The 20653-nt window shown below is 36.5% G+C and overlaps 1 protein-coding gene across 3 annotated transcripts in view; it reads left to right on the plus strand.

Moving 5' to 3' along the window:
* LOC107668172 (mitogen-activated protein kinase kinase kinase kinase 4-like) overlaps positions 1-20653 on the plus strand; it is a 49378-nt gene that overhangs the window by 23207 nt on the left and 5518 nt on the right. The window contains exons 8-15 of one of the 3 annotated variants that reach the window (XM_016459970.1): positions 9610-9785; positions 9876-9993; positions 10306-10539; positions 15182-15299; positions 17181-17336; positions 17448-17591; positions 17693-17827; positions 17917-18017. In XM_016459970.1, the coding sequence (XP_016315456.1) occupies positions 9610-9785; positions 9876-9993; positions 10306-10539; positions 15182-15299; positions 17181-17336; positions 17448-17591; positions 17693-17827; positions 17917-18017 (1182 nt within the window). The remainder of the gene's footprint in view (positions 1-9609; positions 9786-9875; positions 9994-10305; positions 10540-15181; positions 15300-17180; positions 17337-17447; positions 17592-17692; positions 17828-17916; positions 18018-20653) is intronic. The other 2 variants (XM_016459971.1, XM_016459972.1) reach the window with 2 other exon arrangements.

Genomic DNA, 20653 nt, shown 5'->3' on the forward strand with positions numbered 1-20653 from the left:
TTTCAAAATAAATCTTATTGTAACGTTACTTGTACAATGACAAAGATATTCTATTCAATTAGCTCATGCTCTCTCTGTATCTAACAAGCCATTGTTCAGTCATAAATTCAATATAATAATTAAAATAAATGATGGACTTTGTCAAAGATGAGAGCTTTAGTGAGGAAATGTTGTTTTGGGGTGTTTTTTTGTTTGTTTTTTACCATTGCTGCCCGGATCTTTTCCGCTTTTCCAGATGTTGAAACTCCTTCTCAGTTTCTCCAATTCTTCTGAGTGTGTTCACTGTATAAATGAATATGGATTAACCTTTGTCAAAGCTGTGTTTGTTCTGTTGTTTGCTCTTTCACCTCTTCTTGCGCTGTTTTAAAATCGATTGAGTTTGTAAACGCATACAAATGATAAAACTTTTACTCTATGAAATTTTGCAATTAATCCTCTGAACACATGCGTGCAGAACCGGGGTCTAGTCACGGATCACGATCAACTACGATCTGCTCCCTTCACTAACATGTCAAGGTTCCTAAACATGATAACAAATAATATAGATAAATAATGAACACATGTCAAAACGAAAACACAGATACTTACAAGACCAAGTAGGAATGTCCTTTATCGTTTGTTGTTTGCTCTCTGACAGGTAAACTTAGTGCTCTCTCGTGTAAAAACAAAATTCAAAACACAACACTGATCTCTAACTCTCATGTCTCGCGTTGCCAGTAGTCATGTCTCAGTAGGGCTACAATTGCCATCTAGCGGTTGGGAATTGCATTTTTATTTCTAAAATGAAAGACAGCCGAATATCAATAATATAATTTAATGTGTATGAATGTAACATTTAACAGCTTGTGGGGATGCATGACATCATATTATCAAATGCAAGTAAACTTTTGAAACATTTAAATTAGCATTATTTTTGGCATAATAAATAATGCTATATTTAATAATGCTGTAAAATAATTAAATAAAATATAAAATAATGCTAATTTAAATGTTTCAAAAGTTTACTTGCATTTAATAAGAAGCTGCATGGGCGAAAATTACATGTAAACGATTTTAAGGCTATTTTGGCTATGCTCATCGCTGGTCTGGTTACTGGTATAGGGCTATAGCCAAGCCGTTAAAATTAGACCACAGATTGCCTCGATTTCGCTAGGTGGGCTAAAAGCAGATTACACGTAGCCCGTCCAATTTAGAGTTAAGTCGTGGCTACATATAGACCATGTCATGAAATGACACTTATATCTTTGTAGATATTATTGACACTGCGAACATGATGGGATATCAACCATCTCATGCGCTGCCTGGCCAAAAACTACAGTGAATCAGGTTTGACTATAAGTGGGCTACAGATAGCCGCTCTGACTACGAGCTAAATCATGGCTACGCACAGACCAAACACCTTGTAAATGCTGTAACTTTGCTTACATGATGGAATATTATATACCGATATTCCGAACTATGTCACCTCTTTGACTTCTTGTGAGTTTACAGGTATGACATATTGTATTAAGATATTTGATTTTACTGCACTTGGATCTTTTTGAATAGCTGTACATTTTCTGTTCAAGGGAACACCACTTTTTTTTATATAAACTTTTAGACCTCACGTTAAGCCCTTGTTTTTTTCCAAGTTTATTTTATTTTTTGGCAAGGCATGTCAAGTTGCAGTGCAGAGACTGAGATCAAAGACTTTATATATAGGAAGACAAAGTGCAACGCCCAATATGGCGAATAAGCCCCGCCTTCTAAATGAGAGCGCCAATCGTTGATTTGTAAAGTTATCTGGCATGACTACTGGCCACTGCAGCTGCCGTCAGAAGCTCCGGTTCCTATTGAAACAGGCAGCGTTCGTCAACTTGCGCTCATGACTGCGTATGCCCATTGGCTGCTCTAGCCTGAAAAATACGATTTTTTTTTTATGATATTTGAGCATAAGAAATAACAATTATGAGGCAGTTGTTGTCAGATTTCATTGGTGATTTCAAATATGAAATTGAATCGTAAGCTTGGTGAACCGTTTTGGAGAGTTTTATGTTTCCCCATTCAAAGATATAGGAGCTTCACTTGCATGCCCGAGAGGTATTTCAAAGATGGCCACCGAGTGAAATGACTTGCCTTAAAGGGACTTTGCTGAGATGTTGATTTGCGGGGGGTTTTTTTTTATTTTATTTTTTTTTGTTACACTAGCTGCGTTTACATGGACCCTAATAATCCGATTGTAATAGGACTAGAAGCACAATCGGAATAAAAAAGTCACATGTAACCACGTCAATCGGATTGAATTGGCCAGATCTGATTAAAATTGAGATCGGATTGTAAGGGGTGGTTTATTCCTTTTGTAATCTGAGCGAGAGGACATGTAAACACTTGATCGGATTGAAAACCGAAAATGGAAAATACTGCGCATGTGCAGTGACATAAAAATAGCGTAATGACGTATGATGCACGGAACGAGCTGCTCTTTGGTGAATAAAGTGTCCAGTCATTCTAATATTCTGCTTTCACTCAGCGTTTGTGAAGTGGAGCAGCACAACGTCCCACCAGTCCTTGTTTAGGACTCTCTTCCACAGACAACTGGTTTTGTGTGCGGAGAGGGGCACTTTTACTGCTTTCTAAAGTAAGCAGCACTGCACAACAGTTCATCTGCTGGTCGTCGTCGCCTTATTAGGACCCGAAGTAACGTTAGATAAATATCAAGTGTGCTTTTTAAAACAGTATGCGACAACAGTGGGAAACTGTTGTATATATTCATGTTGTATATATTCAAGTCAAAAGATTAAATCCGATCAGAAGTATGTGACATAAACGCTCACAGCAACCCGATCACTTTATTTAGTGTTGATGTAAACACTACGTTCGGATTCGTCCATCAGAATGAATTCATTCCGATGGAAGCAAAAAGTGTCCATGTAAACGTACCTAGTGACGTACAAAAGTTCTAAGTGGCCATGCATTATTGTAATTTATTCTTGTTTTCTCGTGATCACAACTTAATTTTCTTGTGATCTCAACATAACGAGTTGTTTTCTCATGATCTCGTCATAACAAGAGTTGTTTTCTCATGATCTTGACATAACAAAAGTGGTTCCTATAACACTGACTACGTTTACATGGACATCAGTAATCTAATTATTTACCCTATTCTAAATAAGCCAATATTATGATTATGGTGTTTACATGAGTTGCTTTTAGAATATTCCTTGCATGTTCCTGTTTTACATGTTATAGTACATAGATTGATTAATGGTGCACGTAATTACGTCCCCACGTAATGCCATCTGACATTCCCTCCGGAATTTCACCTATAAACATATAGTTCGTCTTCGTGATAATGCCATGTACAGTTTTGGGTGTTTCATTTTTAATTTTATGAAAGATTCAAGTGCAGTTAATTATTTGTACGTGCATACAGACGATGATGGTGTTGATGCTCTTCATTTGCCATCAAACGGTTGACCAATGCCGTGTGTGTATCCTGTCGCAAAATGCGGTGAAATGTCCTACACAACGGTAATAATTTGATTAAGGTGTTTTCATGTCTATACTGCACTTCAGTAATGCGACTAAAGTAGGAATACTCCACATGTCTTTAGTGGTTCAATGGATCACAAATCTCACGGTTCAGATCATATTACAGTTTTTGAGCCACGGATCGGATCGTTTTTCGGATCAGCAAGAAAAAAAAATCGATGTAACTTTGCTTTCCATAAGTACGATACTACTGCAGAAACTCTTAGCCTAAGAAAGTTCAAACATTTTTAAAGAGACAAGTGAACAGCCAGTAAAAATAAGAACAAATAGGCTACACAAATTACAAGCATAGATAAATACAACAGAACAATGTTACAAATAAGGTCGGTAGTATTTAGATAAAGAAATGTAATAATTAAGTGTAAAATAAAACTGCATAGTGTTAACTGTATAAATTAAAAAATAGATTCATCTTTGTCAAAAACGTGTTTTGTGGTTTGATGAGCATAATGACAGCAGCAGGTATTATTAGGCTGCTGCCCCTTTAAGAACTGATGCACGGATCCAGTATAGCCTAATGATACACATCCGATTTCTTTCTCAGCTGTTCTCATTCACTTAAGACACAACAGACTGCATTTGCCACAATGATTGTCGAAATCGGTATTTTGTCATAATTGTATGTGTATATGCGTCTGTTTAAAGGCAAGGAGTGAATGAGATAGGAAAGATGGTTCAGTTCGGTGTTCCCGTGCAGTCAAACGCGCCTCTCTGCGTGTGTGAGCTTCATGTTTATGCGGCTGTGATAGAAAACAGCGCACGAGTAACTAATCAAATTCCATTTCGCCTTTTCTTTCGCTAGAATGGTTTAAAATCGCTTGCGTGTGTAAACGTACAATTGATAAACTTTCACTCTATTATGGTTACATTTTGCAATTAATCCGCGCATCACATGCGTGCCGAACTGTTGGGCTTGGTCCGTACGAATCACGGGACATAATTATGGATTTAAATGACTTATACTGTCTTTTTACGCGTTGCGTTGCATCGCGCCGCGTAAACATAAAACCATGTCTGCATTTGTGATCGGAGAAATGACAAACAACAAGCCCTACTCTACACTGCCCAAAAAACTCGCTTTAAATATAAAATATAAAAACTCTTTAAATATAAAAAAACTTACTTACAATCTGTGAGTCAGAACAGCCGGCATTGTAGTCTACTCTACCAGGATCAGTAAACAGTCCTCCATAAAATGTGCTGCACACATCTGAATATTTGGGTTGAAGTGTTCTGGAACAGTGTTGTAAATACTTTAGACTTTAGTCTTTGCAGATCTTCTTTATGCACCAAGAAGAGCTTGTAACACTCCAAAGAGAAAGGAAAAATTGAAATCGCATCATATGACCCCTTTAAGATAATCAAACATCTCTGTTTACATGGTAGATTCTCAATCAGAGTATTGTCTTAATCGTGTTAAAATCGGATTGTTTTGTCCATGTAAAGGTACTCAATGATTGTTTGATTTAAAAAAAAAAAACAACAACAACAATGCATCATGAGTCTACTGTTGGTATAATAACGAACGCATCCTTGACGGGGGCATTCTATAATGCTTATCCTGGCTTAATGCATTAATTGAGAATGTTTTTAAAAGGCCAAACTCAGTATACACATTATTAGTAATTCATACTATGTACAGACAAGAAGATGAGCCCATAATAAGAACACAATGCATTTAGTTACACGTTAAGTGTTTTCCTCCCATAGAATAACATACGGACAACACTTAACATGGCTTAATGTGTTAAGGCAGTGTTTTTAAAAGGTCTATCTCAGTAAACACATCATTAATAAAGCATTCTATGTACATTGTTCTACAAACAAATGAGCCCATAATAAGAGCGCAATGCGTCTAACGTGTTAAACGTTTTGCCCATAGAAAACCATTATAAGAAAAATGAGTTGCGTTTGCATCCTGGACTCGTCTGTACACAGTATAATTTATTAATAATGTGTTTACTGAGTTTGGTGTTTTACACTCACTTAATGCATTGAGCCATGTTAAGCATTAAGAATGTCCCCTTTGAGGCGCATCTCGACAGATAACAGTGTGCTTTTATACTATTTCTTGTGGATATTTCAGCAAAATTTGCTTCAAATAACGTCTGCAATAAATAAAATAAAAGTAGGCTAATCAAACACTGCTTATTTTTCCAGAGTTAGGCTACGCTAAACATTTTATTTGTGTAATTAACATTCTTAAAAGGTCTAACAAAGCATTCAACACCGCAAGCGCAGGCAGAAGAATACAGAGAAGAACTATCCTATTCTAAAAATCTTAAGCTGCTTGGATTCAACTCACTTTATTTTCCTCATGCGTTTGAAATAAAATTATGTATAATAATATATTATAATTTGTTTGATTTTTATTAGTCATGTAGGATAGGCTGTGATATCATGTGCGATACAAGCTTGGGTTGCTGTTTGAGAAGAGTGTTTATGTGTGATTGTGTGTGTGGTTTCCTACAAAGAAATATAGAAAATACAAAAGATTAGGCTACAACACTGTAGGCTATAAAATCACTGAACTAAATGATACACATGTCTGATCAATATACATTTATTATCAATAAAGGTTAAAAATAAGAACACAGATTACAAATATGTCATTGTAAATGTGAAACTGTGATGAGACATGCAGCAGTAATAACATAACAATAATGATCTTTCAACTTTCAAGCAAAATGATCATATTTATTCAAGAATTTAATATTTAATAATGTCAGTAATGAACTACACAAATTATAGCAATCACGAAGATGGCCCTCTGCAGTTATGTAACTTGGAGAACTAATTATGTCGAGATCATGAGAAAAATAAGTAATGATAATGAGAAAACAACTTTTGTTATGCCGAGATCACGAGAAAAATAAGTCGGGATCACGAGAAAATTGTTGTGATTATGAGAAAACAACTTTTATGTCGTGATCACGAGAAAATTGTGATTACGAGAAAACAATAAAGAAAAAAATAATGCATGGCCTCTTAGAACTTCCATACTGACGCATCTTTAGGCCCTATCAACATTCCTGAATTGCCACTACCTTGCACTATGTTATTGACTGGCTGAGTAATCTACAAATTATTATTGAGTCATTTCGTGTCAACTCAACCAGATTTCCCCGGCTCAAATTTTTGATTTTGCTAATATTTTTTCTGAACAAAGGTAGACATGTACAGGTGCATCTCAATAAATTAGAATGTTGTGGAAAAGTTCATTTATTTCAGTAATTCAACTTAAATTGTGAAACTCGTGTATTAAATAAATTCAATGCACACAATGAAAGCCAAAATATTAAATGTCATGGATTAATATTTACTAAGTAATACACTATTTTGTAGAGGGAGGTTAAAATGGCAATTTTCACCTGAGATTCAGAGCCAAATTACAAGGGGGTAAAAAAATGACTTAGAAAGACGGCAGCATCATAATGTTATTTTTACACAGAGATTGGTAGTTCAATTAGTAAAATCTGTTGACTTTAGCAGTCTTTGTTACATTATGTGCTAATGATGACCATTCAAAAATGGGGAAAGAGCACTTTTCAAGTTTTCACTCCAAAGTTTGCATGTCTGTAACTCAAGAAGTATTAAAGCTATTTTAATGCCCTTTTAGTTAATGGGTCTCAACAAACTTTCCTTTTGGCATCTTTATTTTTAAGGCCCTACATGTTTCGGTTCCAGAGATATTGAAATATCAATGACGGCTCCAGGGGTAAATCGTTAAATTGTACACATTTTCAATGGTCAAAAACCCAATGTGGGTCAATTTGCAAAAATATGAGACTATATTCTTTTAAAGAGGAATGTCTGAAAAACAAATAATGTTGAAAATATAGATGTATCTCATTCTGTCAGGACAACTGCATTGAACATACCTGTCTGAGTGCCATAAATATTCTTTTTCCAAAGTTTGCGTGCCTTTAACTCAAGAAGTATTAAAGATATCACAATATGATTTTAGATTTTATTTCTTAATGAACTTTTCTTTTGGAATCTTAATTTTCAAGGCCCTACATCGTTCAGTCCTAGAGATATGGGGATCTCAATGAAGCTCTATGTTCAGATTGTTGAATTTTACCCATTTTCAGTGGTTGAAAACCAAATGTTGTTCACACACTTGTATACAGCCGATACTTATTTAATTTAAAAAACAATATTTGAAGAATAAATAATGTTGAAATTAGAATTGTATCTTGTTTCCCTCTATCAAAACAATATGTATAGAACACAGTGCTAAAAATTCACTGAAATGGTCAAGATGAGGCACATTACCTTGCTCTCTGTAGTCTATTCATAAGATTCTATATTTGAATCAGGGGTATTTGGAAGAAGGGATTTTGTTCAGTTTAACAGCTTCTGAAGCTACCAAGAGTTTAAGCATGCAGTATTGTAACGTTTTAATAAAATCCCACGCCTCATAGAGAAGTGTGGTTGCTTTTGCCACACATTGCATTCACATCAATAAACCAAACTTTACCCCAGCTGGATTAATTATTTGAATTTCTTTTTCTTTTTATTGTTATAAAATGTGAAGCAGTTATAGATCGAAGTAATATCTACTGCTAAAGGAAATATTTTGCAGAATCACTGATAGTACCTCAAACACTGAAGGCCTCTTACACTTGAAATAATTAACACTGGGTAATTCTAAACCCTAATGTTATTTTGCATTTCACACTGTTCATACTTTACCTAGAGTTAACAATTAATCCCAATTAATCCTGGTCATTCATACTTTCACGTGTCACACTGTACATTCCTAAACCCTGGGTTACTGTTATTATTTGCATTGTCAACAGTGATGACAAAATAAACACAAAACCATGTTTGATTTTTGACAATTGAAAATGGGTAGGATACTAAATTTGGACATGGAGCTGCACTGAGATCTCAATATCTCTGGGATTAAACCATACAGGGCCTTAAAAATTAAGATTCCAAAAGAAAACAATTGATTTGATAGAGGGAAACAAGATACATTTCTAGTTTCAGCATTACTTATTCTACAGACATTACACTTGAAATACAATGAGTATCAGCTGTACATAAAGTGACCAACATTTGGTTTTCAAGCACTGAAATGCTTGAAAATAGAGAATATTCAACAATCTGAAAATGGAGCCTCATTGAGATCCCCATATTTTTGGGACTGAATGATGCAGGGCCTTGAAAATGAAGATTCAAAAAGAACAGTTTATTAAGAACTACAATATAAAATCATATGACAATATCTTTAATACTTCTTGAGTTATATGCACGCAAACTTTGGAAAAAGAACATTTATGGCATTCAGACAGGTATGTTTAACGCAGTTGTTTTGACGGAAGGAAACAACATTTGTTTTTCAGACATTCTTTCTCTTTAAAAGAAAAGAAGCATCATATTTTTGCAAATTGACCCACATTGGATTTTTTTTACCATTGAAAATGTGTACAGTTTAATGATTTACCCCTGGAGCCATATTGAAATTCCAATATCTCTGGAACCGAACCATATAGGGCCTTAAAAATGAAGATGCCAAAAGGAAAGTTTGTTGACACCCAACATCTAAAAGGACATTATGATATCTTTAATACTTCTTGAGTTACAGGCTTGCAAACTTTGGAGTAAAAACTTGAAAAGTGCCACTTCCCCATTTTTGAATGGTCATCACTGGCACATAATGTAACAAAGATTGCTAAAGTCAACCGATTTTACTAATACAACTACAAATCTCTGTGTAAAAGTAACCTTATGATGCTGCCATCTTTCTGAAGTCATTTTTACCCCCCTGTAATTTGGCTCTGAATCTCAGGTGAAAATTGCCATTTTGACCCCCCTCTACAAAATAGTGGATTACTCAGTAAATATTCATCCATGACATTTAATATTTTGGATTTCATCACTATACATGTATATCTTTCTTCAGAAAAAATATTAGCAAACTAAGGAAGTTTCTGAAATTTGGTTGATTTGGCACGGAATGAGCCTATTGCAATAAATACAACTTTTCAGTGTGAAAGAAAGAGAGGAATCAATTTAAGAGTGCTGTTGACAAAGACTCTTACATGTAAACTTTTCCCAAACCTCCAGGATCTCACTGCTCTGGCCAAGGAGCTACGTGCAGTGGAAGATGTGCGACCTCATCATAAGGTGACAGATTACTCCTCATCGAGTGAAGATTTAGATTCAGATGTAGATGATGATGATGTGGTGGAGCAGGAGCAGGGTGATGAATCCACTTCAGGAGCAGAGGACTCAAGGACATGGTATGTGACACAGTCCCATTAATTAAAACACTACTCGGGAAACCATACAGGAAACCACAAATCTTAAGATGAATTGTTTTTCCTCTCCAGCTCATCAAAGCTGACTAATGGTGAAACAGAGTCAGTGAAAACCATGCTTATTCATGATGAATCAGAGAGTGATCCAGCCACCACACCTAGCAATGATGTAACTTTAATCGTTAGACAGGTATTGTAACAATTTTTCTCAATTCAACTCAATTTCATTGTCTCATATCATATATCATATCACATATTTTGTCTTCATGTGTTCCATATTTTTCCCATCATTTCTGTGCTGATTTTTTATTTTGGGTTATGTTTTGTCTAAAAAAAAAAAAAAAAAAAGGTGTACTATTTAGAGCAGGGCAAGATAAGAAACAAATGAGTCAAATACAGTGTTTAAGCTGATGACTTCTACAGAATACAGCATTCCTTCCCTCAGACCCTCGTTCTCTTTTTAGCTGAGTTCAGACTGAACTGTCCCTGTTCTTGGTTCCAGAGCATAGCTGAGAGAAAGCAGTTGCGTCCCATTCCCGGGCCCAGTCTGGGTCCAGGTTTGAGCACTTCACACAGTCAAAGCCACCAGGAGAGAAACTGCTATGCAGGCCGCATTCACCTGCTGCCTGATCTCATCCAGCAGAGCCATCACTCCCCTTCATCCTCCCCCTCATCCAGTCATGCCAGCCCATCCATGTCCCCCCAGATTCCCATGGACATGCTGATAGTCAGTGAGGTATGTCCCCTGCCCTTGGCACTGAATTCTGCTGCTGTCTTCCTGTGGGCTCTACTATTCTGACTGCTTCTAACAAAACCATTATTTTTTGAGGTCTTGGTAGCAGGTGAAGTCCTTTTCCCACCAAACACAAGAAATCACAAGCGATGGGTCTATTCATAGCAAGAGCAAAATGAATATCTGTCAGACTGAAAGAACAGCTTTTCATACAGTTGATGGTGCAGTACACAACAGACCTTTCATCGGTGCATGTTTCTAGCATTTTTTTTTTTAGCTTATTTCAGGTCGCAAGCCTCACTTGGTAATCAGAGGGAATCTGTGAATGTAGAGAAGATCAGTTGTCTTAAGTGGAACAGTAGTTGGTTGCCAAAGAGTCTGATGTGAGTTTAACATTTTCCAAATGTAACTATTAGTCATTTAAGCGACTGTGTTGATATTGAGAAATATACAGTTTGAATTTGATTTCAATTAGTAACATCTTTGATTTCAGGCAGTTCAATGTTGTTCCTTGGTGTGGTTGAAAGTTACTTATTGCAGTAAAGATTATGGTCGAAACTTATATTGTGGTAAAGATGAGCAGATGAATTTGAAGCACTGTGGGCAAGGGCGTAGGTTTGATTTTTGACATTGGTGGGGACATGTCAGCAGCAACCCCCCATGGTAGCCAACATGCTCATGATTCATAAAGAGAGTGTTTTTTTATGTTAGCATGTTCAGCAGACAATAATTACACAATTTTGATTATAAGCCTTAGAGTGATAGAGCATTAAGCCCCGTTCACACCAAGAATGATAACTATAAAGATAACGATATTAGCATCCACACCAGCGGACGATATCGTCTGTTTATTCTAAGTGCGCGCTCGTCTGCTGCTTTAAATTCTCAGCTGTCAATGTTTGTATCGTTCAACAGCTGGAAAAAAATAGTTCTGAAAGTGATTCCAACGATATAGTTTCTCTGTGCCTTTATCGTTATAGCTGTGGTGTGGACTCTCTGCTATTCTTTAATATTGATAACGATTTTTAGAACTATATATTTATCGTTATCTTTATAGTTATCGTTCTTGGTGTGAACGGGCCTTTATAGTGCTGTGTGCTGAGTTCATATTCTGGGCTCTTCTGCTTGTCTGTACATAGTAGGTTTTATTAATGTGTTAAATCACAACAACAGTGGTTACATAGGCTATACATATATTTAATTGTTTGATCAAAATTATTGCTAGGGACAATTTAGTAGTTGCTGGATATTGGTAGGGACATGTCCCTAGCGTCCCTACTAAATTCTACACCCTTGACTGTGGGATGCAAAGAGTGTCCCAGATTCTGGAACACACAGATGAGGCCCTGCAGTGGATCGTTAAGCAGCGTGAAACCCTAAAACACATTTTTTGATATGTTAACAGATATATGCAAGTTGCAGATCACTGAAAACAATGATAGTAGTCATAGTGTCTATTATTAAGGGGAAACTGGATATTTTTTCCTTTTTCTTAGCCATTTCGTTCGTCCAGTTTGAAAAGCAAAGTTGAAGCAACATCACAAAATGTTAGGTACATGCGGCAACTCAGAGTTTCAGTTTGTGATTGTATGTTTACATTAGGGATGTAATTTTTCGATTATTTCCATGATCGATCGTCGTTTAAAGAATACGGTAGGCAATTTAGGAAAGACTAGCGATAGCACGTTAGCTTTGAAAGCAAGATCCCCACCCTCCCTGCGTAATCACGCTGCAAACCACGCCTCCCCCAAAACACACGAACGCGCTCAGGCAGACCAGAGACTAACCTGCAACACGACGAGAGATGGCGTTGGTGGAGGATTGAATGCAGCCCTGTCAGATTACTTCACGTCTCATTCACCGGTGACAAAACTTTACAGTACAAAGCGCATAATATTACAATAATAGCGCCTTTCATTCTTGCTGGAATGCGCTGATGACGTATCATGTCTGCGCAAACAGGGTGCGCAGAGGTGTGCAAATACATATTTGACAGGCAGGCAGGACAGCCTATCATAATGTTCGGACCGAATGTTTTGATTGTACGAAGTTTTTTGGGTCCTACGCCTTCCACAGACAATATAAATACATATAATACATTTAAACCACTTAACTTAATGAGTGCTATCGAGATGTGAAGAGACTTTCAACCAGCATAATAAAACATTTTTTTAACCAAATCACCTACCCTGCCTTTAAATTAATGATCAATTAATCAATTAATTGTTAACCATAATACTGCAAAATGCATATTGCAGTGGCATACAGTCACTGGCATGACAGGATGTGCAAATGCCACTCAAAAAAATGCCAGCTTCTTCACACGAATTAAAGGGGTTTTATTCTAAAGAAAAGGCTAGTAGCAGGACTGTAAAATGAGATGTGATTATGATCATTTGAGAAAATGGAAGAGAGCACGCCGTAGTTACGGATCATTTATACTTTGTTGGCTGTTTCATATCCCGTCACGGAGACGTTGAACGCGCCTCTTTAAATGGTTTCATGGTGCTCGTTGTTGTATTTTAAAACTCAATCGCAATGTTTGCAATTGACATTATTGGCATTTAAAATGATCCCAAACGTCATGAATGGGGGAAGTCGTGGCCTAATGGTTAGAGAGTCGGACTCATAACCCAAAGGTTGCGAGTTCGAGTCTCAAGTCCGGCAGGAATTGTAGGTGGGGGGAGTGAATGTACAGCGCTCTCTTCCACCTTCAATACCACGACTGAGGTGCCCTTGAGCAAGGCACCGAACCCCCAACTGCTCCCCGGGCGCCGCAGCATAAATGGCTGCCCACTGCTCCGGGTGTGTGTTCACGGTTTGTGTGTGTTCACTGCTGTGTGTGTGCACTTTGGATGGGTAAATGCAGAGCACTAATTCCGAGTATGGGTCACCATACTTGGTCACATGTCACGTCACTTTCACTTTCTTTGTCACTTTCTAACTGTGGCGCATGTTTCTATGCTGTGCGGTCAGAGAACCGCTTCCACCGGCAGTGCTGTGGCAAAACACACAGCTGCTCACATGAAACATTTTAATGCAAGTATTATGACACAAGTGAGGTACAAAGCTTTGCTTATAAGAGAAATAATGGGTTAGCAGGCAAATGTTTTGTCATAACCATGCTTTTGGATTCATGCCGTTTGATAGCCTACATTTAAAGCCATACACAGCTTTGTGTTCTGTTTTGCTGGTTGGTGATGAATTTCCATGATTTTTTATATTATTTATTGTTTCTTTTCCCCAATCCTCACTGTCTCAGCCTCTAATTTTCGCAGGTTTATTTTAATATTATATATTATTATATTATATTATACAGAATTATATATAGCCTAATATTTATCTGTCCTGCTCATGTCCCGCAGCCCTGTCAAAGCCCAGAGCCCGATATGAACCAAATATTTGGGGAAATTATAATTAAACATGACTTAGTTATTACATTTCAGTACAAAAGAACTTTGTATTGTTTCTGTTTTAATGTACTTTTAAGGTTTGGATCATATTAAAAACGTAATTGTACGTTAGTGAATTAATTTCGCGAAAGATCCAGCACCGTCACCATAACTCACAGCCGCTTGCATGTGTTTTGCGCATGAGCCGCAGGTACCACAAAATGAAACCGCTTAATCGACCATCGATGGCTTTAATCAATTGCATCTCTTACCGACAATTAATCGAACGCAGATTAATCGTTGACATCCCTAGTTTACATCATGTGTTTCTGTTAAAATAAGTTAAAAACATGCTAGCAACATGTTAAAACATGCTAGGAATGTGCTAAAACATGTTAGCAAAATATTAGACAAGTTTTAAAGGGATCATGAACTGCTTTTTTTAATATTAATTTTATACTGTTCTCTGAGGTCCACTTATAATGTTAACATGATTTTTACATCAAAAAACATAATTTAGAAGTAATAGGCTGTTTTTTGTCCTGTTTTTGGTCCCCCATTAGCCTATAACACACAACTGAAACATTACAGTACAATGACTGGGCACTAAAAACAACAAGTACGATATTTGGGACACTACACATCTTCATAGGCACATTTATGTAAACCTTTGCTTTTAAGATTAGGTCCCAAGGTTCGAAAGGACAGCTGTGTGCCCACCGTTGTAAAATTCTGCATGTCTGTTTGACAACCCCCCCCACACACACCTTATCTAATTTAACTCGCAAAGGTTGTCATCAAACTTTACTCATATTTGTTTCACTGCAATTACATAGAGTAGTTTTTATAAATGTTAACTTCTGAAGAAAAATTGCATTAAACATCCCTGACCACAAAAAATCAAAAGAAAAGGTGCTTGTGAGTCTGAAGATTTCCCAGACTCTTTAAGTTCTGAACTGTTATCAGTTGCTTTTACTTTTTTATCTTTAACCTTCTAACTTTTATGCCATCTGTACTTCCCGTTTAGTTACCAGAATATCATGTTTGGTTTTGAATTGACATAACTTGCATCAGTTACATTTAATTTCATGTTAAGTTTAGATATGAGGAACTTTAAGTAAATAATTTAGAGACTAGATTTTAGCTTATTTTATGAGTAACCACTTTCAACATTTTAAATGAGAAGCTTAAACGCATCACCTTAAATTGTTCTACCCTATTTCTTGTCTCATTTTTTGTATTATTCATTCCAGACACAATCTTCCAGCAACACACTGCAAAAACACAAGTCTTCTTCCTCTTTTACCCCATTTATCAACCCACGTCTTCTACAGATTTCTCCTTCCAGTGGCAGTTCCCTCAACAACATGGGTAAGACATTCTGAAGTCATGGACAAGTATTTCTTCAAGACCTAAGACTTGTTGTGACAATATATGTTGTGGTGACAATATAAAGTGTCTATCGATAGATATTCTGCTATATTGAATAGGGCTGTCAAAATGGCTGAAAAACTAAATTTGAATTTTGTAATTATTATATATATATATATATATATATATATATATTACAAAATATTATGCACGTTTCTTCAAAGCATAATAAAATAACACGACTATCTTTGAAAAAAAGTGCATAATATTTAAAATAATGTTTATAAACCTTATATAATTAATAAAGTTGCATAAACAATTAGAAACAAAACAGCATCATGCATGTATTATGTATAGTTTAATACAAAGGACCAAAAACCAATCACAAAGAGTACTTTCTTCATGTGCGAGACGCGAGTGCAACGGTGATAGATGTCCCTCTAGAATATATATATTATATATATATATATCCTCTATAAATATGCGTTCTGTGTGAACTTTCGGGTTTGATGTAAACATCTTCCCCGCATTGATTGTTCTCTTTTTCTGCAATATTTTGAATGAACAACGCATCTAGTGGGTTCAACTGGATAGTTGAACAATTGTTACATCCGACTCAAGGAAGCAACAACAAAAGTCCTTTTGGTTCGAAGTCCAAAAGTATATTAACAAGAAAATATGTATTTAAGTCCAGGGGTTTAAATGATAATAAATAATCATATGATTATAAATAATAAAGATAATAAATGAACAACAATAGAGAAACAAACAATTAACGGAAAACAAAGTGAAGGTCTAGCTTCGGAGCACAACTGCAGGATAAGGATGAAAGCTTCTCCTCCAACAAAGGCCAGACACCTTAAATACAGTCCCGAATTGGTAACAGGTGTAGATCCTTATCTGGTAACCTATAAAACAAAAGAAAACGACCCAAAACAAAACCGTAACACCTCCCCCCTTTAAAAGGGAGAGATTCTCATTAGAAACTCTACCTTATACAATTTCCAAACCCAAATATACCCAAAGTTAATTTCAAGAAAACAACCACAACTTTACCGGAGTTAACAACAAGTCATTAAACCATTACAACTTACCCCCTCTTCACACCCATCCTGGATTCAAACCAGCAATCTCCCGGCACCTGGAAAAAGCAAGATTTAAGGAATTGAAAACCAATAACAGGAAAAGCATTAAAATGCAATGGCACTTACATCGTCGTCGCATTTCGTGCGCCACTGATAATACTGCCTGACGCACACCTAAAATTGTGCCCAAGAATGTGGATTTTTATTTTAAATTCGACAAATATTCAAAATTCGAATTTTTTTTTGACACCCCTAATATTGAATATACTATTTATTTGTATGCAAATAAATTAAATCAGACATCACTACTCCTGAGTCTCACGTGGACCGGAAGTGAGAAAGTAGAGGCACAGTTTGCTATTAAATGAAGTGTCATGTGACCAAAATCCAGTATACTGCCCTGTGAGGACCACTACAGATTATTCAATTTCTCTATTATTTTACTTAAATGCTACTATTAAATAGACCTACTGTAAAAACATAAAGCACTGTTTTTCATTTGTATCTTTATTCTTATTTTTTGATGATAAAGATAAAATAGCAAAAATCATTATATTGTGATATATAAAACTACTTGGTCATATCGCCTAACACTAATCATGTGTATTTATAATTTAGAGCCAGTGTTTGCAGTGTTTTAATGAAAAATCAATACTTTTTTTTTTTTTTTTTTTTACTTGAAGTACATTTAAATTCTTAAAACATTTAAACATGAAATATGTTTAAATTATTAATGAATATATTTTAGCTAAATACAATTAAATCACTAGCTGATTGTATGAGTATATTTTCTCAGCAGGCTTTAGTAATGATGGACGTCTGCTGGACCCATCCCGTAAGGGCTCTGTGGTGAATGTAAACCCAGTAAACACTCGCCCACAGAGTGACACACCTGAAATCCGCAAATACAAAAAGAGGTTCAATTCTGAGATTCTCTGTGCTGCACTTTGGGGTATGTAGTACACAGTAATAGCCCACTGGACATAGGATATGTGGATACAGAAAATAAACAGCTTATTGTGTATTTTTTATCACTCTCTCTTTCCCTTATTTCCCTGTGTAGGAGTAAATCTGTTGGTAGGAACTGAAAGTGGCCTCATGCTCCTTGATCGCAGTGGGCAGGGGAAAGTTTATCCACTTATTAACAGACGCCGTTTTCAACAAATGGATGTTCTTGAAGGTCTTAATATTCTAGTGACAATATCAGGTTGGAAAATATATGACAGACTTGTCAGAGCATGTTTAAATACTTGTTCGTTCCTTTAGTGAATATTTGAAATGTTATTTATAATCATAACCCTTTTACAGGAAAGAAGAACAAACTGCGAGTTTATTATCTCTCATGGCTGAGGAACAAGATTCTGCATAATGACCCTGAGGTGGAAAAGAAACAGGGTTGGACAACAGTGGGGGAGCTGGAGGGATGTGTGCACTACAAAGTCGGTAAGAAAGTTTCCAGCTGTCAGACATGGTTAGTACAACTGGAATCTGTAGGATATGATCATAAAATTTCTTTTTCTGTCACATTCTAGTTAAATATGAAAGAATCAAGTTCTTGGTTATTGCCATGAAAAATTTAGTGGAAGTGTATGCTTGGGCACCAAAGCCGTACCACAAGTTTATGGCCTTTAAGGTGAGTGCAATACCTGACATATTCAGGTCACCATTTTCCACCTAATTCAGATTTGATGTATACTTATCTGTAGGCTGAAGGAGCTGGATGCAAAATTTTGGAATAATTTCAGCCCACAGAACTGACTTGTGATGCAGCACTATAATTGACAATGTTTGTTGATTTAGATCAGAAGAGTCCTGGTCCCCCACTGAGACTGGTTTCTTTTGAGGTTTTTTTTTCTCCATTTCTGTCACCTAATGGAGTTTGGGTTTCTTTGGCTTATTTATTTGGGGTCTGAAAAACCTTAACCTTAAAACCAAAACCTTAAAGGTGACCTATTATGCCCCTTTTTACAAGATGTAAAATAAGTCTCTGATTTCCCCAGAGTGTGTATGTGAAGTTTTAGCTCAAAATACCCCACAGATCATTTTTTATGGCTTGTTAAAGTTGCCACTTTTAGGGTATGAGCCAAAATGTGCCATTTTTGTGTTTGTCCCTTTAAATGCAAATGAGCTGGTGCTCTTTTCAGAAGAGGGCGGAGCTTCAAGAGCTCATGCTCTGTCATACCGGTGTTCTGTCGATTTGTGCTACCCTGTCAGATTTTGCTACATACCATTAAAACAGTAGGTAGTTCAATTCAACAACGAAAAATGCTACCTGTCAAATTATGGTTTATTAACGTCTACACCTACACCAACCCTAAACGTACCCTTACAGTAATGTAAATACAGTAATTATGTGTTGTTCAGGTTTGTGGCTAGAAGGGATACAGCTATGGCCGGAAACCAACAATAAATTAATAACAACAACAATAAATTTCTGCCTATTAGATTGTGTTTTATTAATGTCTACACCTACCCCAACACTAAACCTACCCCTTACAGTAATGCAAATACAGTAATTATTGTTGTTCAGCATGAGAACAATTATGTAATATTGATGTGCAGATGCGCAGTAAGACCTGGTAGGACAATCTGACAGGTAGGATAAAATGCCAGGACACCGGCAACAACAAACAATCACACACTAGGGCTGTCAAAATGGCTGAAAAACGAAATTCGAATTTTGTACTTAAATATTATTAAAATTCGAATTATATTCAAATTTAAAATGTATAATTTTAGTTAGGGTGAAGAGAAGCTTTTGGCTTCTCTCCTGAGGCCACAAGAGGGCGCATCAAGCAAAATATTACTAATGAACGTTTATTCAAAGCATAAGATAACATGACTATCTGTGGAAAAATAAGTTCATAATGTTTAAAATAATGTTTATAAACCAATTATAATTAAGTTGCTTAAACAACTATAAACAAAACAGCATCATGTATGTATGCATAGATTAATACAAAGGACCGAAAGCCAATCACACAGAGTACATTTTTCAATTAAAAACATGAGTTGCAGTGGGGTGGGGAAAAAAACCCTCTCGAGATATGTTTTTTCAAAGTTAAACTTGCATTAATTTTACATGGCTTTCTAAACATGCGGCTCTTTTGTGCAAGACGCGAGTGCAACGGTGATAGATGTCCCTCTAGAAAATGCACCTACATTAATTTCACATGGCTTTCTAAACATGCGGCTCCTTTGTGCGAGATGCGAGTGCAACGGTGATAGCTGTCCCTCTAGAAAATGCGATGCATATGCGTTCCGTGTGATCGGCTTGGGTTCAGTTTTGACATAAACAACATCATCTCCACATTTATTCTCTTTTTCCGCAATATTTTGAATGTACAACATGGCAGCGCCGCATCTAGTGGCTTCAACTGGATAGGCAAAAAAAAAGCATTAAAATGCAATGATACTTACATCGTCATCGCATCTCGTGTGCAACTGATAAGGCTGCCTGACGCACACCTAAAATTTGAATGCAATTTTTTTGCATTCGAATGTGGATTTTTATTTTAAATTTGACGAATATTCAACATTTAAAAAAATTTTGACAGCCCTATCTCGCACACTGAAAATGTCAGAAACTCTCAAGTAGCCGACTTCACATTGCTTTCATAGGCAATTTTGAAATAAAATCCCTAAAATAGGGAAATAATTCTTATTTACAATTATTCTGGTAGAACATGAAGGCAGCATCAGTGAAAACAGGCAGAGACAATGGTAGCTTTAACAACATTAGCCTTACAGAGTGCCAAGAAGCTCTTTCAGAAAGTCAAAGGCAAAGAATCAGAATCAGAAGAGCTTTATTACCAAGTATGTTTACACACAAGGAATTTGACTTGACGACAGGAGCTTCCAGTGTAATAGAAAGTACAAACATAGTGCAGACATACATGATAGTGCAGACATACATAGGAATAACACAGTAGGGATGTAATATAGTTGTTAAGACTGCACCAGACAGCCAGCTCTTTAACCTCCTGTCTGTAAGCAGACTCGTCTCCGTCCTTGATGAGGCCGTAGTGTCATCTGCGAACTTCAGGAGGTTGACAGAGGGGTCCTTTGAAGTGCAGTCATTCATGTAGTGAGAGAAGAGCAGTGGGGAGAGCACACATCCCTGGGGGGCGCCAGTGCTGATGGTGATAGTCCTGGATGTGAGTTTGCCCAGCCTCACTAGCTGCTGCCTGTCTGTCAGGAAGCTAGTGATCCACTGACAGATGGAGGTGGGCACGGAGAGCTGGGTGAGTTTGTCTGAGAGAAGGTCAG

The sequence above is a fragment of the Sinocyclocheilus anshuiensis genome, unplaced genomic scaffold (assembly GCF_001515605.1).
Source record: "Sinocyclocheilus anshuiensis isolate Anshui unplaced genomic scaffold, SAMN03320099.WGS_v1.1 scaffold3332, whole genome shotgun sequence".
NCBI lineage: Eukaryota > Metazoa > Chordata > Actinopteri > Cypriniformes > Cyprinidae > Sinocyclocheilus > Sinocyclocheilus anshuiensis.